At 43.0% G+C, this 22514-nt stretch overlaps 1 protein-coding gene across 1 annotated transcript in view; it reads right to left on the reverse strand.

Annotated features, from left to right (window-relative positions):
* LOC146817972 (ribosomal protein S6 kinase alpha-2) overlaps nt 1–22514 on the reverse strand; it is a 1223136-nt gene that overhangs the window by 443908 nt on the left and 756714 nt on the right. Inside the window, exon 9 of the mRNA XM_085611448.1 lies at nt 11819–11889. Coding sequence (XP_085467574.1) covers nt 11819–11889 — 71 coding nt within the window. The remainder of the gene's footprint in view (nt 1–11818; nt 11890–22514) is intronic.

Genomic DNA, 22514 nt, shown 5'->3' on the forward strand with positions numbered 1-22514 from the left:
CCAATTGGCACATCTGATTTACCTGTAAATTCCTAGTAAAGTGCTACTACCTGTACCCAAGGCCTGTAAATTAAATGCCACTAGTGGGCCTGCAGCGCTTATTGTGCCATCCACTTAGGTAACATTTTCAAACATGTCTCAGGCCTGCCATGGCAGGCCATGTATGCATTTGTAAACCGCTATTTGACCTGACAAAATGAACCTTTTACCAGACCCAAACCTTCCATTTTAGACATCTAAGTCACCACTAAGGTAGGCCCTAAACAGCCCATTGGCCAGGGGGCAGTGTGTTTAAATAGTTGGAAATGTACTTTTATGTTTTACATGTCCTAGTGGTGAAAAACTCTTAAAATGTATTTTTTACTACTTTAAGGCCTATCTCTTATGTAGGATAAGATTGGGTTACCTTTCTACATTTACTAAGTGATAATTTTGAATTAGGAGCAGGTAGACAGGTCGAGTTTGGTTTCTAATGAATTGAGATAAAAAACCCTCTTTAATGGTAAAGTTACATTTTTAGTCACAATTCTGAATATGCCACTTTTAGAAGGTTGGTGCTTTCTAGAACTAATGATTTGGTGCTTCCAGTCTGTTCCTGGGTCGCATAACTATGTGTAGCTGGCAGTTGGTCTTTGTATATTGCTCTCAGGCAGCAAGACAAAGTTAGACTAGGTGTTGGCTGGATGGGCCACTATGAGTTGATGAGGGAGAGGAACTTTCACCTATCACATTTGCACATCACTAAGGCTCTACCTGAGCACTCTCACAAAGGGTTTGACACTAGTGTTTTGTGACCCCAGAAAAGCCGGGGCCAGGGCAGGGAGGAAGGGGATACCTGACACCTCCTGTGGGTGAAAGCCTTTTGAAACTTCTTCTACTTCATAGAGGGCACCAGGTATAATTATTGGAGCTCAGACCCCAACTGTTCAGTACACTCCTGGACCTGTGGATGCTACAGAAAAAAGACTGATGTGCTGATTAGCTGCCCAAAAGAATTCCACTCTGCTACCCTGCTACTCTGCTGCTTTGCTGCCCTGCTTGCTGTGAAGAAAGACTGGACCTGCACCGTTCATCCTAGGATGAAGTTACTCCAAGGTTCAGTCTGCTGACCTCCTGGTCTGAGCTACAGGGACAGAACAAGCTCAAGAGGGTCCCTGCAACTGCCCAGCTAACCTGATGCCTGGACCTACTAAAGCCTTGCTGGCCTCTGTTGGACTACATTTCTGACCGCCAAGTTGTGCCCTTCAGGTCCTGGTGTGGCCTCAGTGTGCTCCCCTGAAGTTTTAGAGGTCTTTGAGAAAAGGGTCCATTCGCACTAAGATCTTGCCACCCGCTCCACCCAACAATGCAAAGTTGTGGCAAAGCGAACAGTTTGCGCTACAGCAACCTTCACGACAAGCATTCCAAGGGCTAATGTCTCCTCTCCGAGAAGAGAGCTACAGGTTTATCCATCAGCAGCTGTCACCTGGTGCCAGGCCCCAAGCTGCTCTGGAGAGAAGGCATCAAGTGGGAAAAGGGTATCTCAGAGACCATGTGGCATGAGACCCCTAGACGACGCCATTTTGAACAAACCCAGAGGCCTGGGCAGGAACGAGGGAGCAGGGGCAGAGAAGTGATGTGTCGCTGTGTGATAGAACAAAGAGAGACTTCCTGACAGCCCCCTCCCAATTCTTTAAAAAGAGTTTGCACAGGAAGAGGAGCTCTCTCTGGGGTGTGGTCTGTGGAGGACGACTGGTGCTGGAGCCTGGCACCATGGGCATCTGGAAGGAAGAACCTCCAGTCTGGCCCAGGACCACTGACTTGCACCAAAAGGGGAGACCAGGACAAGTGACTAGAAGCCTGGGCCTCTGCGCAAGGAGAAGAGAGGCCCAGGAAGAGAGCCAGGCAAAAAGCTGGCACAGGGAGCCAGTGAAGACCACTCCCTCTGCATTCACCCTCCTGGAGATCCAGAGGGCGAAAGTAAGTGCTCCCAGTGGCTGGGGAGTGTCATCAGGAGGAAGAAGAGGCCAAAATATGGAAGATCAGTCCCCTGGGGGCATAGATATGCCCCCCAGAAGGTAGGCAACCTTTGACCTACCGATGACGAAGCACGTGGGGTTCTGCCACCGGTCCAGACAATGCCCCCGGGGTGGGTCAGGTCCCGGGGGCTGCCCCCCAGCAGAAGATTAGACTGCGCTCCCCGTGAAAATGCCCCTTGGGTGCCAGGAGCCCACCCTGGCTCCCTGCGACAATGGAGGGCAGGGAGCACTGTTGCGCCCCCCACAATGATGGCCCTGGGGTCAGGGGATCCCAACTCTTGGCCCGACACCCACAAGCAAAGCCGGGGAGCGCCGTCGCGCCCCCTGTGAAGAAGTCCCTGGGGGCCTGTGACCCTATCCGTGGGCCCTGAAGTAAAGGTGAGGTGGGGGAGTGCCATCGCACTCCCCTATGGTAGCGGAAAGGTGGGGGGAGTGCTATCGCACTCCCCCTAAGTCCCGCTGGAGCAGGAAAGCGGTCTCGCATCTGCCCGCCGGAGCGGGCAGACTAGAACAGGAATGCTGGCTCCTGCGGCAGCACGCGAAGGTGCTGGCCAATCCGGGAGCCGGCGGAAGCTGCCAGGGGTGGGGTCCCCGAGCGGCTCTCCACCCAGAAGGCCATACGGGGCACCCAGGTGGGACCGGGGCCCCAAAGGAGGGGAGAGGTGTGAGGGGCCTGGGTGGGACTGGGCCTCCGAGAACAGCCTGAGCAGCCGGGGGGTGGGCTCCCCGAGCTGCCATGCCTCCCCTGGGGGTCCGGGTGGGACCGGAACCTCCAATGATCCTGCAGTGCGAGGTTCCCAGGTAGGACCAGGCCCCCGCAAAGAGAAGAGCGGCTGGGGGTGGGCACCCCAAGCTGCATAAAGCACTCACCGGCATCACAGGGTCCGGGTGGGATGGCCCCCAACAGAGATCGGAAGCGGCGGGAGGCCACCAGTGGTGTCATTGCGGCTCTCCCGAAGCAGCTGGAGAGCTGCTGCTATAGTATTCACGTGGCTGGAGAAAGCATCCCAGAATGCCTTGCAGGCCTAGACCGGCCTGCGAGGAAACGCAGCTCGTTCTCTGTGTATGGTGACCTTCGGAGGACAGGGTCACCAACAGGTGTGTGCAAAGGGGCAGAGGGAGCTGCAGGAGCTCCGAAGTCTCCCCCAGCAGGAAGAAGGAAAGTCCCTCACTAAGGGCCATATGTAGGAAGCCCAATACCGGTCGATAACGGCCGATTTTCGGTAAAAATCCCGTTACCGACCGGTATTCAGGCTTTTGGTATGTAGGGGGCACATTTCAGGATTCGGTAATTTACCGAATCGGTAAAATTACCGATTCGGTAATTTTACCGATTCGGTAAATACCGAATCCTGAAATGATATGTAGGGGGAGTGTGTGGTTGTTGTGGGGATTCGTTATTTACCACCAACTAAAAGTTGGTGGTAAATGACGAATAGCTGTAAAAAAGCATTTATTTGCACTTTGAAGTGTGCAATGTGGCAGACATACATGCCCTTAGGGCATGTATGTGTGCCACATGTGCACACATGCAGGAATCAGGGGTGCAACAGGGTGTCACTGTGACACCCTGCCACCATTGATTGTGCTCCCCCCATTACCGAATCGGTAAATGCCGATTCTAAATTACCGACCCATTCCGAATCGGTAAATATTACCGATGGATTACCTACATATCATTTACCACTTCATAAATACCGAATCGGTAAAATTCGGTATTTATGAAGTGGTAAATTTTAGGCTACCTACATATGGCCCTAAGTCTCTAGGGACTTGTAAAGAATAACCCCTCAAGGGCTCAGCACAGGCGGCAACAGCATCCTGTGGCTGGAACTTTTGCGCTTCAGCTGGGGACGTGTTAAGAATTGTGCCAAAGAGTGAAATGTGAAGGGCTGAGGTTGGGGATGTCTGGAAGAGGGCATCCCTTGGAGGTCGAAGATGTGTAATTGCACCAGAAATGCTTTTACCCCTGTTATTTCTTTTTAGAGGGACTGAAAGTCACATGTTTAACGTGAAGTACCTGTGTAAGGTGGTATCGTATCATAAGCAAAGTGGGGTTATGTTGCCAGACATTCCAGCTAGGGTGTTTGGCTGTAAATGCATAATCCTGTGATTTTACCTGTGATGCCTTTTAGAGGCTGTGATTGCAATGCATTACAATGGTTATCAGCTATGAAAAGTACCTCATTTAAAGTGATGCCCAAACATGTTACTTGCTACTGCGTTAGGGGAGGAACAACCCAGACTGTTAGCCACTAAAATGTAGAGGTGTATACTGTATGGACTGTATGAGATGCTCAGTCAGGGTTATGTGTCCCCAGGGCAGGTGTACCTATTTTTAATGTTTGTTGAGATGATGGGGTGGGTCGCCACTGGGATGGTGCCAGTTGGTAAGGCCCTCGCTCCAGGTTGTATCAACCCACTGCATTAGGGGGCAAGATGATGTGCATACATGGGAGTGTTGGTACTAGACCCCCCCCCTCCGTGGGAGGGGTGGAGAGGTTCTGTAATGTCACAAAGTAATTTCAACAGCTTATGTATATTTGTAAATTGGTGCATAGTATTAAATAGTGTGTGTGTTTAATAAATGAACTGTTACTTTTATAAAGCAAAGTACAGACTGGACAATCAATTATTGAGTGCTATTTCTGCGCACCTGTAATGGCAATTACTAGCCCACACCACCTCCTTTGAGTAAGCCTTAGACTGCTCTGCAACGCTACCCTCTGAGAGTCAAACGCTACATACATAGGGTGTTTGGTTCCCAGCCAAGGACAAATTCGACATGTTATTTGTGCAGATCTCACAGATACTGCCTCGTTTTTCAACATGCACAAAATAAACAAAGTGCCATAAGCTACAATCAGTCAAGCAAACCTGCAATGCAATATTCTGTTATCAGGACACATTGTGGACACGTGGAGAAGCAGCCTCACACTAGTAGGCCAACAATAAACATGTATTCCACAGCAGGACTTACCCAGCACATTTTGCCCCAGAAACCTCAACTATTCTGAGTAGTCATATCATCAAGCCCTTATCCACTACACAAATTATACTGGACTTTTGTAATAGGGACCAATGTCTAAAACAAATAAATGCTGTGGTTGTCTAGAACATAACTAAGAGATCTTAGCCTCATCCTTCCTTTACTCTGTTTGTAACTGACAATAGCTCCCACAGTTCCCCAAGTAACGAACCTAGACAAAATACTGCTTATACAGCTTTATCTCCCACCCTAGTTCTGGGATGGGTAGTGGTAAGGAGTAGTAAGAGAATCTTTTGGGGGTTCAGGGAAGGCTAGTTGTAAGGGGCATTGGGATTTTTTTTAAAGTTCAGGGAAGGGTACCATTCAGGGGTTTTTGTATAGTGCTTTTGGGGTTCAGGTAAGGGTATGTTTAAGAGGTAATAAGGGCTTTTATGTTTCAGGGTCAGGTAGCATTAAGGGCTAGCAAGGTATGTTTGAGGATCAAGAAGAACAGCGTTAATGAGTTTTTATGGTTTAGGGAATGGAAGCATTAATGGGCAGTAAGTCGTTGTTAGGTTTCATTGATCCGTAGTGTTAAGTAGTGAGGTGATTTAGGCTACATAGAAGGGTAGTGTTAAGCGGTAGGAAGAGATTTTAGGCTTAGGGGAAGGGTAGCAATAAGGAATAGGAAAGGTTTTTATGGGTTCAAGGAAGGATAGTGTCAAGAGGTAGTAAGGATTTTTTTGAGTTATGGGAAGGTTAGAGCTGAAGGATAGTAAGGGATTTTTAGGATTCAGAGATTGGTAGTGTTAAGGATAGTGGGGGGTTTTTAGGGTCAGGGATGGGTTGCCTTCAGACACAGTAACGGTTTTTAAGAAAGAGTAATAGTGCTGGGTAGGAAGGAGTTTGTATGGTTTAGCATACCTGAGGGTGTATTAAATGGTATTTTAGTTGAGTGAAGGCTAATGCTGGGAGGTAGTAAGTCTATTATAGGGTTTAGGGATGTGCAGTGTACAGTGTTCTAAAGTGTTGTAATGTATTGCAAGGTTGCTGTTTGCAACTAGATGGTAAATGCTACTGTGGTGTCTGAGAATGCATTGTTATTGTGGTCATTGTTATGTATGCGTGGTAAGTGAGATAAATGGTGCTGGTGTTTGTTGTTGTAATCTATATTCCCTCCACAGCAACTTTAACATCTGCTATATGATTCTTCAGTAGTCATATTTGTAACATGTAATGTAAACAGTCCATCACCCTGCTTCATCAAAAAGGGCAAATAAAGCCAAATGCAGTCTCCAGCTTCCACCCAATATCAGACCTTTCTTGTTTAACTAGGACATGAGAGATGAAGTTACTAGATAAACTGACACTTCAAGTTTCAAGACATCCTATGTGATTTTGTTTTTGCCTTTCCTCCCAGAATTTTGACAGAGAGTGCCCTAATTAATATTAAAAAATACAACTATTTCTTAACTAACTTTGGACCAGCAGTGCATGATACCATCAACCACGAGCTGCTCCCACTTGAATCAGTTTACCTCTTTTCTAGTAAACAAGTGCAGCTTGCAGTTCTCTTTCTAAAACTGTTTTAGCACATTACAAATTCAAATATGCTGTGTCATCTGCACAGTGCCACACAGAACAGAACTGCCTCCCAATTTAGTAAAAATGTACTTAGCCTTCCTATCCAGATCAGTGAATCTTGCAACACTGGATTTCATATATAGGCTGATAACACTCAGCCATAAAGCATTTAAAGCTACAGGAAAGCTTTGATCACCAACATCAGATTGTCCATGCACAGGGAAGTTGCAAGACTAGATGATCAAAACATACTCTGCATGACCACTTCTAAGTAAGAGATAGTGCTTCTGGGCAAATCGAACCTAGGTTAAACTGAACTGGATAACCTCTCTCGGTTCACCAACGAAGCCTTCTGACAAAGTGTGAAATCTTGATGCCATCATCAATGTGCTTACATTTTTTTTTACCACCGATGCCTGCTCAGCACTATTCAGCCAATGTCAATTCCTCTAAACCACATTTAATTTGTCATTGCAGACTTAAGGCCTGATTACGAGTTTGGCAGTCTTACCACCGTAGCGCCATGGTAGCATCTGCGTCGGTGGTCTCCCACCTGCTGTATTACGATGTCACCGCTGACTGTACTTGTGTGTAATGTACACAAATGCATGACATATGTGAAAAAATACCTACTACGAGTACTTTCTCATTTATGGATTCCGGAATATATGTGCCCAGTCCAGTCAATAGGTAAAACCAACTTACCTGGATTTTGGCGGCAGCAGGATTGTTTTCTTCGGGGTCAATATGCAGCTGTGAATGGGGACCTGGAGGAAGGGATCCACGTAGGAGACTGAAGAAAAGAAACAGAAATGGGTGAATATGCTTCCCAAATCCTTTGATTCTGCTGACTTGAAGCAGGCGGTGTTCCTGCCACAGTCCGCCAGTCGGAAAGCCAACTCGTAATTAGGATGGTGGTGAACTTCTCCATACGGCCCTCTGACAGCTGCCTTCCCTCTACCAACGCCGCAGCGGTCTTCGAATGGCTGGCAGTGGCAGCGGTGCTCCAGCAGTCTTTTGTTCTGAAAACGGATAAAATCATAATACGGTGGGCAGACCGCCTACTCGGCGGGCGGTGAGTCTAAAGATGACGTTATGGCAGTCCAAAGACCAGCGAACTCGTAATCAGGCCCTTAATTTCTGGATTGCATGAAGGTAATGTCAAAACCATTTGCAATTTGAAGAGTGCTCAAAGTCAACCTATCCCACTAATCTTGAATGTGCATAAAACTGAGCATATTACCCCTACATTAGAGGCCTTTACACTCTTCCTGGGTAACACAGTAAATACAGTTAAAAATAAAGTACCTTGTTGTGAGAAGCTGGTTTGGCATATGGTGTACACATATGTAAGTGGGCACCTTGCACCAATCCAGACAACCCTTATGGTGATTTAGTGGTCTTAGGCAACCTTAGAAAGCTCTCTAAGTGGTAGCTGTGGAGAAAAGCCTTTGGCTCAGTCCAGAAGGAGTGTAAAGCAGCTTGTTTCACCAGAACATAATCTTATAAGTATAGATTAAGTGAAAAAGAACCACACAAGGTATTTATAAAAAATATGTATTTATTATAAGACATTCACTAACACATACAGATATCTACTAGCCGGGTATATACACAATGTACACAATACTTTACAGGTACAGTAGCACGTAATACACTGTCAATCAGAGGAGCCCTCAGAATTCAAAGATGACCCACAAGAGGTCCCATTGGCCGGAGACACTAGAGTCGCAAGAGGACTTTGAGCAGCTCACCAAAGATACAGGCCCACGGTGCAAGTGATGCAGTGAGGACAATGATCTTGGTCACAGGAGATGCTTGAGGTCTTGGAGCCCAAAGATCTTGGTGGATGGAAGCCAACAAGCCTTTGCAACTGCAAGTCAAAGCAGTGCACAGGGGTTCGGTTCCTGCGGCTCCAACAGGAGATATTGGCCTCAAACTTGGTGAGAGGAAAGGGCAAGCCTCGAGGGATGTAAAGAACCACCACCTGTGTTGCTGAGCCTTTTGGAGTCCAGGAGAGCCCAGGGTGAGCTGACCGGTCAGTTTTTTTGCCATGCCTGCAGATGCAGGGAAGTGACTCTTTCACTTCAAGGAACATTCCTACAGGTGTCTTGGATTCCTGTATGGTGCACAGGCATGGACATTGCAGTAGACGAGCAGGGCAACAAGATCAGGAGCAGCAGGAGTCGTCTCAGTTGCAGACTTGATTCCCAGAGCGAAGTCCAGAGTGCCCAGACGGTCGGAGAAGAAGCGGTGTCTTGAAAATTAATCTTGTCCCATGACGAATCTAGGGACCTACCCTGAGGTAAGCCCTTAAGTACCCTAAAGGAAAGGTTTGGGATGATTCAGGGTTCCCTCCAGGGTAGGGGTTGGACAGTGGGGAGGGTACTCTCATGTCCTTTGTTCAGTTTTGTGCCAGAGTGGGAGCCAACTGCCCCCTGAGCTGGTTTGAACTAGATGTGCCCTTCAAGCAGAGTGAGTGGCGCTGACAAGTGCTCCCACCCAGCCCCAATACACTAAACCCTGTCTGGGAGACGGTCACAAATCCCTGAGACATGATAACTATTGTTCTGCCTTCTCCTGCTCAAGCTTGGCTCAGCAGCAGGAGGGTAGAATCATGTCTCTGGTCGGCAGCATCCATGTTGTGCTGTCCGTGTCTGGAAGAATGGTACCAGGAGCACTGAGGGCCTCCTAGATGAGCTTTACAGTCCATGGAATCTTACCTCCCACACCGTTTACCGTGCTGGGTATGATTCCAACATGTTCAATACCAAACATGATAGGGTTCGTTACAGCCAGTTTAGAGATGGTCATTGCGTAATAATGCCTGGTCACTCTATGTATCGTAATGGCTGATGTACTTACAGCACGGGAGAATGGACTCAGAAGGCTGTAGGGGTGTCCTGTTCATTCAGGGGCACCCTCACACTTAGAACTGAGCACCCTGCCTTTAGGATTGAAAAGGCCTGCTTTAGGGGTGACTTATAGGTTTTAAGTGCAGTGACCTTAGATATAGGGAAACATATATCTTTCATAGGTGGTGCTAGCACCAGCTTGCACAGGCTGCAATGGCAGGTCTGTAGTTACAGTTTGCGTGGTCCCTCGTGGGTAACATAATACATGCTTCAGCCCATGTAGGAGCCCTGGTGTACCTATGCCCTGGGTACCTCAGTACCATATAGAAGGGACTGATAAGGGTACACCAATAACCAATCTGAGATGTTCCTAAGTACTTACCATACTAATTTAGGGAAGAAATCACAAAGACTGGGGTCCTGATTAGCAGGGTCCCAGTCAAACTAATCAGAAACAGCATAACACCAGGCAAAAAGTGGGGGGAGCCATAAAAGCAGATCATACTTTACTACACTTGTCCAGAAGGTCTTCACAAGAGAGCCCCAATCCAGCTAAATGGTGGATTACTGTAGAACGAACCAAATATGAGCGGTATGGTGGGAGAACTCCCTCCTGGCAAAATTCACTCTCTGAAACATCCTACTCCACTAACATAAAATTAAACGGGATTTCCTCAAATTCAGGAAATTGTTTGAAAACCTATTTCTCCTGAAGGTCAATGCCATAAACCACTCCTCCCTTCTGTACATACCATGTCTGTGACTACAATGGCACTTTGGCTATTTGTTTGCAATCTATTGGCCCCTCTGTTTATTCCTGTTACCCACAACCCATCGCTTTTGTTAGCACAATCAATTGACTGCAAAGCTGTAGTAGTACAAAAATTATAAAGCATAAACCATCACAATGACTGAATTAGACTAATTTCTTTAGAATCTTGCTTAATTTCTTAAAAAGTGCACTCTGCTATGTCAAGAAATGTTTTCACTGTTTTGCATTTTAAATTGCCCTCAATTTCATGTTGTCTTCTAGAACAGGGGTTCTAAACCTTGTTCCATGAACCCCTTTGGGTACTTAGGTGGTCCACAACTGTTTAGAAGATTAAATAATACTGATATATTAATAAAGTATATACACATAAAAAAATTCATTATTAAAAATTGAAAGGTTTAAAATGCTCAGAACTTTTGAAAAAGTTTGAAACTGGAGCTTGATTAGTAGGAACAGTGCAAGTACAACAAATGAAATCATGTGTGGACGATTCTTCACCCTAATTGAAGCACTGACATAAAAAGAGAGCTTGCATTAAGAGGCAAAACAACAGAGTGATAAACTGAAGTCTAGAGGGTCCTTTTGACTTTTAGAAAGAAAACTAAGGGGCATATTTAAAAGGAAGTGGCGGAGTACCGCGTTAGCCTCCTTAGTTTAACGCCGCGCTTCGCCATTTCTGAAATGTAGGGCTGCACCGTATTCACAAGCATGTGGTGCAGCCTTGCGTTTCCCCCTGCACTGGCTCCTATTTAGCTGCTAGCATCAATGCAGGCATCCTTGAATGTATTGAGGGGAATGATTGTTTATGTGAAGGAAGGTCCCTTCCTGCACAGAAGCAATATGAAATGGTGGTTTGAAACGTCTATTTGTGTTGCTTAATTCAGTACACATAGAAGTTGAAAACATAATTTTTCTTTAAAGAATGTTTATGTGCAGGAAGGGACAATTTCCTACACATAAACAATAAAAGGCGTTTTGCTGTTTCTATGTGTGCTGCACAAAGCAGCACACATGGAAACAGCAAAAACGAAGAGAAATTAAACATTCTTCCTCGCTCGTTGCGCCAGAGCAAGACCAGGTTTTCCCTGGTATTAATTTTGGCACTGCTCCATATTTGCACTACACTTGTAATCAGTGCGTGTTGTGGTGGAAAGCCCACCACAACACCCATTGCCCTCCCCTTTCATGCTAAGTATAGTGTTAAAGGTTACCTTAGTCACAAGGAAGCTTTAAGCCACGTGGCTTAACGCCGCCTTGTGAATAAGGCGAAGCCCCTATTGCCACCACAGCGTCGCGAAAAGTGACGTTGTGGTGGCGATAGTGGCTTGTAAATATGCCCCTAAATTCTGATAAGCTTTTACCTTCCCTTTAAAGGGTAGAGTTTTGGGTTTTTTTGTTGCTGAATTAAATACACATTTTATTAATGTGTATTTGCTTGACATATGCTGGTTTCTGTAGTTTTGTGTAATGTTTTGATGTTCAAATTGTAGAAATTGCATAGACACAGGTCCTTATATTCCACTAATAATTCAGTGGGGGTCTGCAGGAGTCAGAATCTTTAAAAAACCCTGTTCTAGACAATGAATAGGAACTCTCTAAATAAAATAGTGCTGTTACTCACTTGAGGATGAGAGCCATTGTCTCCTTTCGGTCCTTTCCCTGGAAAGGTAGCGAGCCCGTGAGCATTTCAAACTGGAAAAAAATCCATATTATACAATTGATGAGTTCAATGACAATCAGGAAAACAGAACATATGATTATGCACAAAAGATGTATGCTGCGATCACAAACTGATTGTTAATTGATTGGTGGCAATTGGCTGGATACCACGCACTTCCAAACAAAGCTCACAATGTCTGCTCCTGTCTGTGATCATTCGGATAGATGTCACATGTGAACCCACGATTGCCATCACTACTTCACATAAATATGTTTTTTCTGTCTTTAATGAACTCCAAAGAAGCGCAATCTGTTAAAACAGCACTTTAAAAAGTGATAACCTTCACTACACCGATGCAAAAAATATTAGACGGTATTATGTACAGTCCCCAGTGTTATAAAGGGCTATTTGATTGAGCTGTAAATTATGAAATTCAGTTTCTTAAAATAAGTTTACATTCATTTTCAGATCACCGTTCCTTCTAGTCCGCTGTGCTTGATCAGCTGCCCTTTGGTTCGAGTCAGGATCAAATGTTATTCACCTTCTAACTTCAAACTCTCAAGCTTTTCTGAAATGTATGTTCATTTGGCTTATTTCCAGGACATTCCTCGACAGGGAAGTCATGTGAGATCAGTTGTCTTTCGAAGGGGCACAGCAGCTTAAGTGGGGTTTCCATGTTCTGTTGATTCTTCCTCTACTTGGTCTGAATATTTTTGGGAGAAACACGATCAGATCGTGTATTACTGAAAATAAAGTGACCTATATGCCTGCTTTTCTAAAATGGTAGGTAACTGTCCAGAAAATCATTTCCAGCATTAATTGCATACATTTTCGCCGCACCATAAATGGAAATGTAGAAGTGTAGGTACTCATTAGTCAGAGTATCCGTGTTGCTCGGATATGAATATACATAAAGGAATGAAAAGACAAGAGGCATTTGGCTAAACAGGAACAAGTTGGTTTAACTAAACGCAGCGGCCTGGAGAGTCTCGCAGAATCTGTCTGAGGAAAGTCTCTTGGTGTACAAAGTCTTGGTTGGTTTTATACACATCTTGTGAAGTACAATAAACTGATTGTTACATTCTCAAAATACATTACAGTCGTAAATTAACAAGGTTGGGCATCTTGATAAGGACACAGATGGCTCTGGACCTCAAGGAGAGCTAGTGTGGGCCAGTGTGTATGTGTCTAGATGTCCGGCATGAGGAATGCATGATCCCTACATGTGGAGTGCATTGGCTGAGTGTTTCTATCTACATGTGGTAGCTAGCTTTGTGGTATTTCTGGGGAACGCAGGCCTTTGGCTAAACATGTTTTATTGGGGCCAATTGCCGTGGACATTTTTGTGGTGCAACTATCTGTGGGATCGATCAAGGTATTCCATGGGTGTGCGTTTATCTTGGGTTAAGAGGGACCCCACCTGTGACCTGTTATTCGATAGGCATAGGTGTGGCTCGCAGGGCCTTTCTGACCATGTATCTCTGACTCTGGGTTGATGGGCAGGTCACCTTGGGTAAATCCGACAGCAATGGTATGAGTTCACTAGAACTCCTTAAAATAATAATGCAGTCACTGGTGTCATTTTTATGAACATTCTCAATAGCTTGTGTACAGTTGTTATAGGAAACATTGGCATTGTTTCTACTGATATTGGCATAGTTATGTATTCCTCGATCATGACATACATTGACATTGCTTTTACAGTTAACAACATTAGGCCTCATTATGATGTCGGTTGGAAAGCAATCCGACTGACTCCTTGTCGGAATCGTTTCGGCGAGTCCGACCGAGCGATTGCGATGGTTCCGAACACCTTTCAGAAAGTCTCCCATTGACTTCAATAGGAGTCTGTTTTCCAACCAACAACACAGGCTCCCATTGAAAATAGGGGTGGTTGCCGAAAACCTTGCTCGCTGTTGCAGGCACCCCATGGTGTCTGCCACACTGTGCATGGTTTTAAAGGTGGGGTTTCTTGGGAACTCCTACGAGCCCCAACTGGAGGCCTCAGGGTGACTGCGGGGCCTGCCACAGGCCCCCAAAGTCAGTTTCCAAAAGCTGTTCTGTGTCGGACAGACCGATTCAGAAAGGCTGTCCGAATCTGACATCGTAATACGTCGGTCAGAAATGTGATCGGTAGAGCTGTACGATTCCGCTTCGACCGACTCAAAGTCTCCGAATGGCGGTAGGAACCGATTCAAACTGACCAAACAGTTACCTTTCCATCATAATCGGGTTGGTCGGAAACATAGTTTCCGACGCAGTTTAGCCATTCAGAGCCTTTCCAACCGACATTGTAATGAGGCCCACTGTTGTTTGCACATGGATTATGGCATACATTGACATTGCTCCTGCCAGTATAATCTCTGTTGTGCAGGCATAGATTATGATATTGACACTGTACTCATGAACATTGCCATTGTCATATGGGTACATTTTAGGGAATATGTTGGTATTGTTGTTGTCGGGCCTGCACACATCATGGTACTAATTAACAACTTATTTACCCATTCCAACAACTGTTTGCTCCTTAAAACGGTGAGTGACGAAGTATCAATATTTTCTCAGGTGGCCAAAACCTTTTAATGTGTCTAATAGGGACAATATTGAAGGAAAAATGATTACATGTAGGAATAGCTGAATGAGGCTTACCAACCCTACTGGGTGTAGTTTCAAAACATGGCCGTGCTGTGGTCTTTCTGAATTTGACCATGTGTAGATTCCTAAATTGAGCGTTTCCAGCTCTATCAACAGAAACAGCTTTTGTCAATCATTCTTGTGTTTTGGTCTGCTTGACTGCTCTGAATTTGGGCCACTTGGATTTAGAGAAAAGATTTACACCTATCAGGGCTTTCTGCTAATGGGTATGAAATGTTTCATTTTCTGAATTCCATACATTTATTTTTTCATCAGAATTTTTCATCCACCCCTAGTTAAAATCGCTGTTTGTGTTGTTTGGCATTACATAAGACATAGGTCATTGTAACAACATTTCTGTACTAGAGTTAATGCCTCAAGTTGCTGTGGCCAAGCACTACTAACATGTAGAATTTAGTAGTATTGTTTAAGTACGATGTGTATGGCACTTTGTGCCATTCATGGCAAACATACCGTATTCTTTTGTTCCAAAATCTCAGCCATTGCTTATAGACATTGTCATTCACATCTTGGCTAAGTCCACAGGAATATTTCAGTCTCATTGTTTTCGTATTGCATGTTTGCACGTATTCTTCAGAGTCTATTGTAAGGCATGAGAGACCATTTTAGAATTAGCATGTGGCCCGGTATCACTGGAGAGTGATTGCTGACTTAAGAATTTGGAAAATAGATGATATTGAAAAGAAGAATGCTTTATTTTTCTATATAAACCGTTTTTAAGACGCTTTGTCAGCACTTGCTCCTGATTATCAATCAGCCATCTTAGAATGGTAGATACTCTATTATCCTTTTACTTTGCTTTTCTAATATTACCATCATGCATATAATCAATTAGTGAGTGTTGAAGAAGCACTGAGGAGTGAGTGCTGACAAAAGAATGTGTAAAATGATTCTACAGCAAAGAAAGCAATACTTTTATTCTATAGAGTCTAGTTTTAAATGTGTTTGCATTTACTATCCTTTAGACAAGTAAGCATTGTTTAAGCCAAATACATGCCATAAAAACATCAAGCCTATTGGCTTTGCCAGTGCTTATTTTCTATTTAATTTATCTCTCAAAAATGCTATACTTTTAGGACATGGTCCATTGATCAACATTTTGGTTTTTATGGTCTAGCTTGACAGCACAGCTGTCCCCTGACACAAATGTGAGAATCACTGAGAGAAAGGCTTTGACTCAGCCGAGATGTTGGCAGCTAGGAGAACATGTTTTGATTGGGAAGAAGGTGTGTGCTTCTACAAATTAAGGGTTGCCCTCCACCCGCTGTGATTATTTTGTGTATTTATCCAGCTGCCTGAGCTTGTACATTCAGAGGCACACTCCTGACATTGTAATACTATTAAAGAGTCTTAGAAACTTGATAATTTACATATTTTTCTCTGGCAACTGCACAGATGGGAGAGTCAACTGACCTTATGTGATAAACGCAAAATACGTTTTGGGGATCCTACTGTGAGAGGGTCTTAGGCACCACTCACAAGTTGGTTCCCCTGAGTAAAGGATTTTATTGGGATGAACTTGTGTGCTTCCACTAAAAACAGTGCTTGTATTGAACATTTTGGCTTGTGGCACAATTTAAACTTGATGCAGAAGAATTGAGTTGGTTATCATAGCAAGGAAAGCCAATGTTCATGTCTGTTGGCCTGATTTCAATTTTTATGAAATATTATGATCAAGACACTAGTCTTGTCATATTTATTGTGAAAAGCGTATGTTAAAGTTGAGACTTATTTAGGTGCTAATTGTTATTACTCTATATTAAAGCCTACACAAAGGTACTTTTTTGCATGGAATCTCACAGATTACCGAAGTAGGCAAGGGTTTTGACGTTGGACAACCAATTTGACAAACAATAGGGGGATTTTCTCTGTGATGATTTTTGTTAAGCACTGTTGACAATTGTGTTGTACTTTGTTTTGCAAACTGTATTTTTCTACATCTTAGTATTTTATAACTTTATGCAAGATGGTTTGCAGTTTATGTGCACTTAAACAGGCTGGTGTTGGCTAAAGTGTAAAGTCAATGTTAAAGGATAAAGGTTGCATCAGTTTATTGGGAAAATAATGTCAGATTTCATAGGTTTGATCTGTTTATTATGAAACGTTATGACAAAGCCAGTAGGACTGACCTACTTTTTGTGAAAAGCATACGTTAAAAAATAGGCTATTAAGGATAGCATGTTATTACACTGTACTAATGCCTCAAGGCAGGTACTTTACTACATGGAATCTCACAGATTACTGTAGTAAGCAGGAGCTTTGGTGTTGATGATCTACCCGTACAAACTGTGGGGATAGAAGATATGCACTTTAATAATCCTTATTAGGCTCTCTTAGGAAAGATAGCATCATTCTTTGCCAGTTGTGATTTGGTATACTTGTTTACTATTAAGACAGTATGACAGATGTTAGCCTTGTGGAAATCTTATGCTCAGTACAATGGGATTAAGTAGGTTATAGTGACAAACCAGTAATAAAGGCCATATGCCCGATGAAGTCAATAAGCACTTAAGGATGGATTTATATTACTCTGATTTAAATCCTACAGATTTTTTTTTTGTCACATGGAAGTTTATAGATTCCATTAATAGATAAGGGTTTTGATCTTGGTTTCCTCCTCTGACAAACCATGATTATATAAGATTTGCGCTGTGAGAATCCTTGTAAAGCCTTGTTAAGAGAGATACTATTATTGTTTGACAACTGTAATTTTGTACAGATCTGCAATATATTACTTAATGTATAATGGTTGCCTTGTGGGAAAGTGTGTCTCAGTACAGTAAGTTATTAGAAAGCTATAGATGTGGCTTATTTATAGATAAAAGCATAAGGTAAATCCAGCTATGCATCTCACAGTGGGCTGTTGTCACATTATGTTAGTGGTCAGAGAAATATATTTGGTTACATGCAATCTCATTACTATTGTAGACAAGGGTTATGTTGTAGGCGATCCACTCTGACAATCAATGGGAGTAGAAATTCACTGTGATGATTCATGTTAGTCTTATTGAGACGGGTTGTTTATTGCTTTGCCAACTGTAATTTTGTATATATTTGTAATTTTCTGCCTGGTAGCTGCCAGCTCCTGCTCACTTCTGTAGGCTTGGGTTATATTATATATAAAGTCAAAGGGTAAAGGCTTTATTAGTCCACCAGTTAAAGTTATGATAGGGCCTTATTATGACTTTGGCAGTGTGGCAACAGGCCCCCACACAAGCACCCACGGCCACACTGCCAAAGCCATAATGGGACCGCCCACCGGATTCTGACTGGAATCCAGGTTGGGCGGTTCTGCGGTGGCTGGCACACGGCGGTGCAGTACTAAGGCTCATGCGTAAGCATTAGCAAGGCACTGCAATGTGAATGCCATTGCACAGTCCTGCAGAGTTTCGACTGTCAAGTCCATGCACTGCAGGAACTGGGGGTGCATGCATACAGGGAGGCATACTATTTGAGCCACTACTTGCATTCCCTAGTGCAGAGGCAACAGGGGGTCCTGCAGGGCACCCTTTGTTTATTTACTTCCATACTTTTCATGGCAGGCTCACTACAATAAAAATTGTGGTGGTGAGGAAACTTCTAATATGCGTGGCACCACCAGCATATTAAGGGATTCAGACCGCTGCAAGACCGCTAGGGATCGCAGATCCCTGGCGGCAGCAGCGGTCCCATGGTTTTCAGATCACCCAACTTGTAATAGGGCTGTTGGACCACAGGTGCGGGGGGAGCTGCACTGCCAATGTGGGTTTTGCAGTCCATCAGACTGCCAAACGCAAAATAAGGTCCTTAGGCCTTACTTAGCTATTGTACAAAGTGTGTGTTAGAGGTTAACAGCTTTTAAGGTTGTATTTTTGTAACACTGTGATGAAGCATGAAGGATAGCACTTTGTTACATTGAATCTCACAGATTACTATGGTAGGTCAGGGTTTTGTTGCTGGTGACCCACTTGAACAAATCGAGGGGATAGACTTTTAAAGTAATCCTTGTTAGGCTCGATTAGTAGGGATTTTGTTTTGTTTTGACAATTGTATTGTGTGCATATTTTCAATTTTATTATGGTATACCTGATTGCTGTAGTGTGGGAAGGTTTATAAACCAACACTGTAGGTCTGAGTTGTTTATGGTAAGAAGCATATGATAAAGGCTTGGTTGTATATAATGAAAATTTATGGTAAAGACAGTAGGCCTGATATATTGTTTGTAAAAAGTATATGATAAAGTAAATAGGCATTTAAGGGTAGATTGTAATTTCTCTGTATTAAAGCTTACATATAGGTGTTTTGTTATGTGGAATCTCACATATTACCATAGTAGGTAAGCATATTGGTGATGATTACCCCCTCTGACAAACCATGGGTATAGAAGATTTGCACTATCAGAATGCTTCAATGCCTGCTTATGAGAGATAGTATTTTGCTTTGCCAACTGTAATATTGTATACTTTGTCATTTTATGGCTGTATGTCTGAGGTGAAAGCAGGACCTCCCTGCTAGTTATGAGCACAGACCACATTCCACGCTTTATCAGTTCTTGTCTCCTTCCGAAGCTGTTGTAAATTCGTTTTGAAGTTTCCTTTGTTTATTTGAATGCTAGTATTTCACAGGGTAACAAATTGCATCCATTTGAATTTGTTCTGTATTAAGTTATTCTCTTTTTACTATGCGTGCAGTACACAAACCGAAAGCGTCAATATTATACTTGAGAACTCATAGGCAAGCAATTGTTCAGAATACATTTATTATGGACTCAGTTTCATCAACGTTTTTTCATAAACTTTGCCCAGGCAGAAAATTACCCTTTATCGTGTTTAATTTGCAGTTCTTGTAACATTTTTTAATATTTCTTTCCTTCTTTGTTTCTTTGTTTGTTTCTTTCCTTCTGTCTTGCTTTCTTTCTCTCTTGCCATCTTTCTTTCCTTGTTTCCTCCTTTCTTCCTTCCTTCCTTCCTTCCTTCCTTCCTTCCTTCCTTCCTTCCTTTCTTTCTTTCTTTCTTCCCTGCTTTCTTTACTTTTTCTTGCTTTCTTTCATTCTCTCCTTCTTTCTTTATTTCTTTCCTCTTTTTCTGCTTTCTTTGATCTTTCTTGCTTTCTTTCCTTCCTTCTTTTCTTATTTCTGTCTATTCTTCTTTCTTTCTTTCTTGCTTTTCTGTATCTCTTCTTTCTTGCTCACTTGCTTTCTTACCATCTTTCATTTCTTACTGCTTCCTTCTTTCTTTCTTTCTTTCCTTCTTCCTTTCTTTCTTTCCTTCCTTCCTCCTTTGTTTTCTTCTTTCTTGCTTTCTTTTTCGTCTTTCTTTTTCCCCTTTCTCACTCTCTTCCCTTTTTTGTTTCTGTCCTCTTTTGTTTCTTTCCTTCCTTCTTTCCATCTTTCTATGGTTTCTTTCATTGTCTTGCTTTGCTTCTTTCTTTCATGTGTTCCTTCTTGATTTCTTTTCTTACCATCTTTCTTTCTTTCTTTCTTTCTTTCTTTCTTTCTTTCTTTCTTTCTTTCTTTCTTTCTTTCTTTCTTTCTTTATTTCTTTCAAGCAAGAGGCTGCCAGCCAATAGCAGAACAATTGGCTTTTTTAGGTCTTTGTTAGACATGACTTTTTGATTTTACAAACATTATGTGTATGTTATAGCTCCTTAAAGGGGTTTTCAGCCACACTTCATCCATTTGTCTCTGGTTCTGTCATTCACCTTTTTCTCCAACCCACTTGAACATGCATCAATAGGCAGTGGGTCAGCCTACTTCAGCCATCAGCTTACTTCAATATCTTGAGTAACGACATGATGCCCTTTCAAAATGAGCACATCATACACAAAGTGTTTCTCATCAGTGCCATGGAATACTATGGAAATGTGTGCTTTTTTTAGACCAATATTTTCCTTTACCCAATCTTCTTTAAAAGGCTGTAGGTCTACGCCAGACCTATTGACTTTGCCATTGCTTGTTATTTTAATGTTTCCTAAGTGGTTACCACAGCTCTCCATGCAGTGCTGAGGGCGTGCTTGCTTGCCACTCATTTCATCTGCAGAGATCCATATTCTGCTCAGCAACTTCCTCCAAACCAGAAGATCATTATGGAATGCTGTTGTCCATAGTGTATCATTGTTTTACCATTCCAAAATGGCGAACACATTGGTACTAAATCTGGCAGCCATCCTTGAACTCTAAAACAATGATAGACTATTTACAATACATTTGCAAGTAAGATTCATGCTCCTATGCTTAGTTTTGGTATTGCAAACATATGCCCGTCATACTTAGCTGGCAGAGTGTTTTCTTTTTCTACTTGTATTCTTTTAATTTGTCTTGCACATGTTGTTGATTATATTTGTATTTTATGGTGGTTGAGTCAAGAGGGTGAATGAAAGGATGAGTCAGTGGATTCATGAATGGATGCACCACTGCAAACATAAATGACAGATGAAAGTATGTTGGCTTATGTGTCTACACCCATCAGTGGCATAAAAGGCACTTTCATTCATAAGTCAGGCCCCTTGGCATTTCCAATGTTTGTTTGAAACTAGTAATGATGATATTTGTGTTCTAGTGTACTGATTTATGAAATTGTGTTAACAAGAAAAGTGTGTAATGTCTATTTTAATTTTTTTATGGGCTGAATGACTGACGTAAATAAGTAATGTGCCAATGAACACATTAACGTGACAGTGGAACAGGATTTGAGTTGATTACAAAATGGGGACTGTTGGTGAGACGCTCACAGCTGAGCTTATTTCTAAGCAAATTAAATTTACTTCGGTATAATTTAACGACATAAAATGTTCAGATTAATGTTCTTGTCCTGCAACCAATATAAATACTGTGCTGTGGGAAATAACCATCTCCTCACAGCGAGATTATACGCTGCAAATTGGAAGCAATTTGATGCCTTCTCAGTCGGCACAAGGTCGAGCAATATGGAGAGTTTTCTTTATTCAATACTGCAAAGTCCTACATTTGGAAGGCTGGAAGTCGCAGAATTAAACCTCTCATGATACCATGTAGTGCTATGGATTCATTTTGAGATTGTTCATATGGTGCTAAACTTTTACAGTGAGACCCCTGTTTACTGTCACATCTCACACAACTGTTGCAGAATCTGTTTCACAATCAATGGGGCATATCAGCAACAATCGGCGATAATTATCGCTAAGCGCATTTAGCGCTAGGATAATTATCGCCAGCCAGCATGGATTTTTATCGCTGAGATAGCGTGCTATTAGCAACGCTTATCTCAAAAGCATTAAAAATCCTAGCGCTAAATGCCTAACGTGAGATTATCGCTGGAAACCCAGCGATAATCTCACGAAATCTGGTGTTAGCTTGTTGATAGGGCCCCACAAACTTAGCCATGATATCCACCTTACATAGGATATCATGGCTAAGTCAGTCCTGAAGCAGGCGTAAGGAAAGTAGCGATAACAGGGGTTATCGCTACTTTTCCTGCCGCTATGCTTCATAGCGTGGGGCTTGATGATAGGAGAAATGTCGCTTGGGAGAGATAGACAAGAGAGTTAGAGAAAGAAAGTGAGTGAGATAATGGAGAGAGACTGTCAGAGAAAGAGAGCAAAATAATGCAGTTTGAAAACAGTTATAGATAGCTAAGCAGCAATGAAGATGTTCACGAACAACATAACTGGAATCTCAGAACAATTACTCCTGTAGCCCGAGCTGCCTTTTTTGGGCAAATGTTTTGGTCTACCTGGCCTCAACTCTAGGCCTGTAACTGAGTCTGAACAACATGTATAACTGATGCACACTATGGCACCCACTACTAACCAGAACAAAAAACTACTAAAAGGCCTCCCAGAACAAATATAAAATGAAAACCAACCAATACCAGTTTATCGTAAACAGGGAGAGTTTTCTTCTGGAAGTCGCAGAATTAAACCTCTCATGATACCATGTAGTGCTATGGATTCATTTTGAGATTGTTCATATGGTGCTAAACTTTTACAGTGAGACCCCTGTTTACTGTCACATCTCACACAACTGTTGCAGAATCTGTTTCACAAT

The sequence above is a fragment of the Triturus cristatus genome, chromosome 6 (genome assembly GCF_964204655.1).
Source record: "Triturus cristatus chromosome 6, aTriCri1.1, whole genome shotgun sequence".
NCBI lineage: Eukaryota > Metazoa > Chordata > Amphibia > Caudata > Salamandridae > Triturus > Triturus cristatus.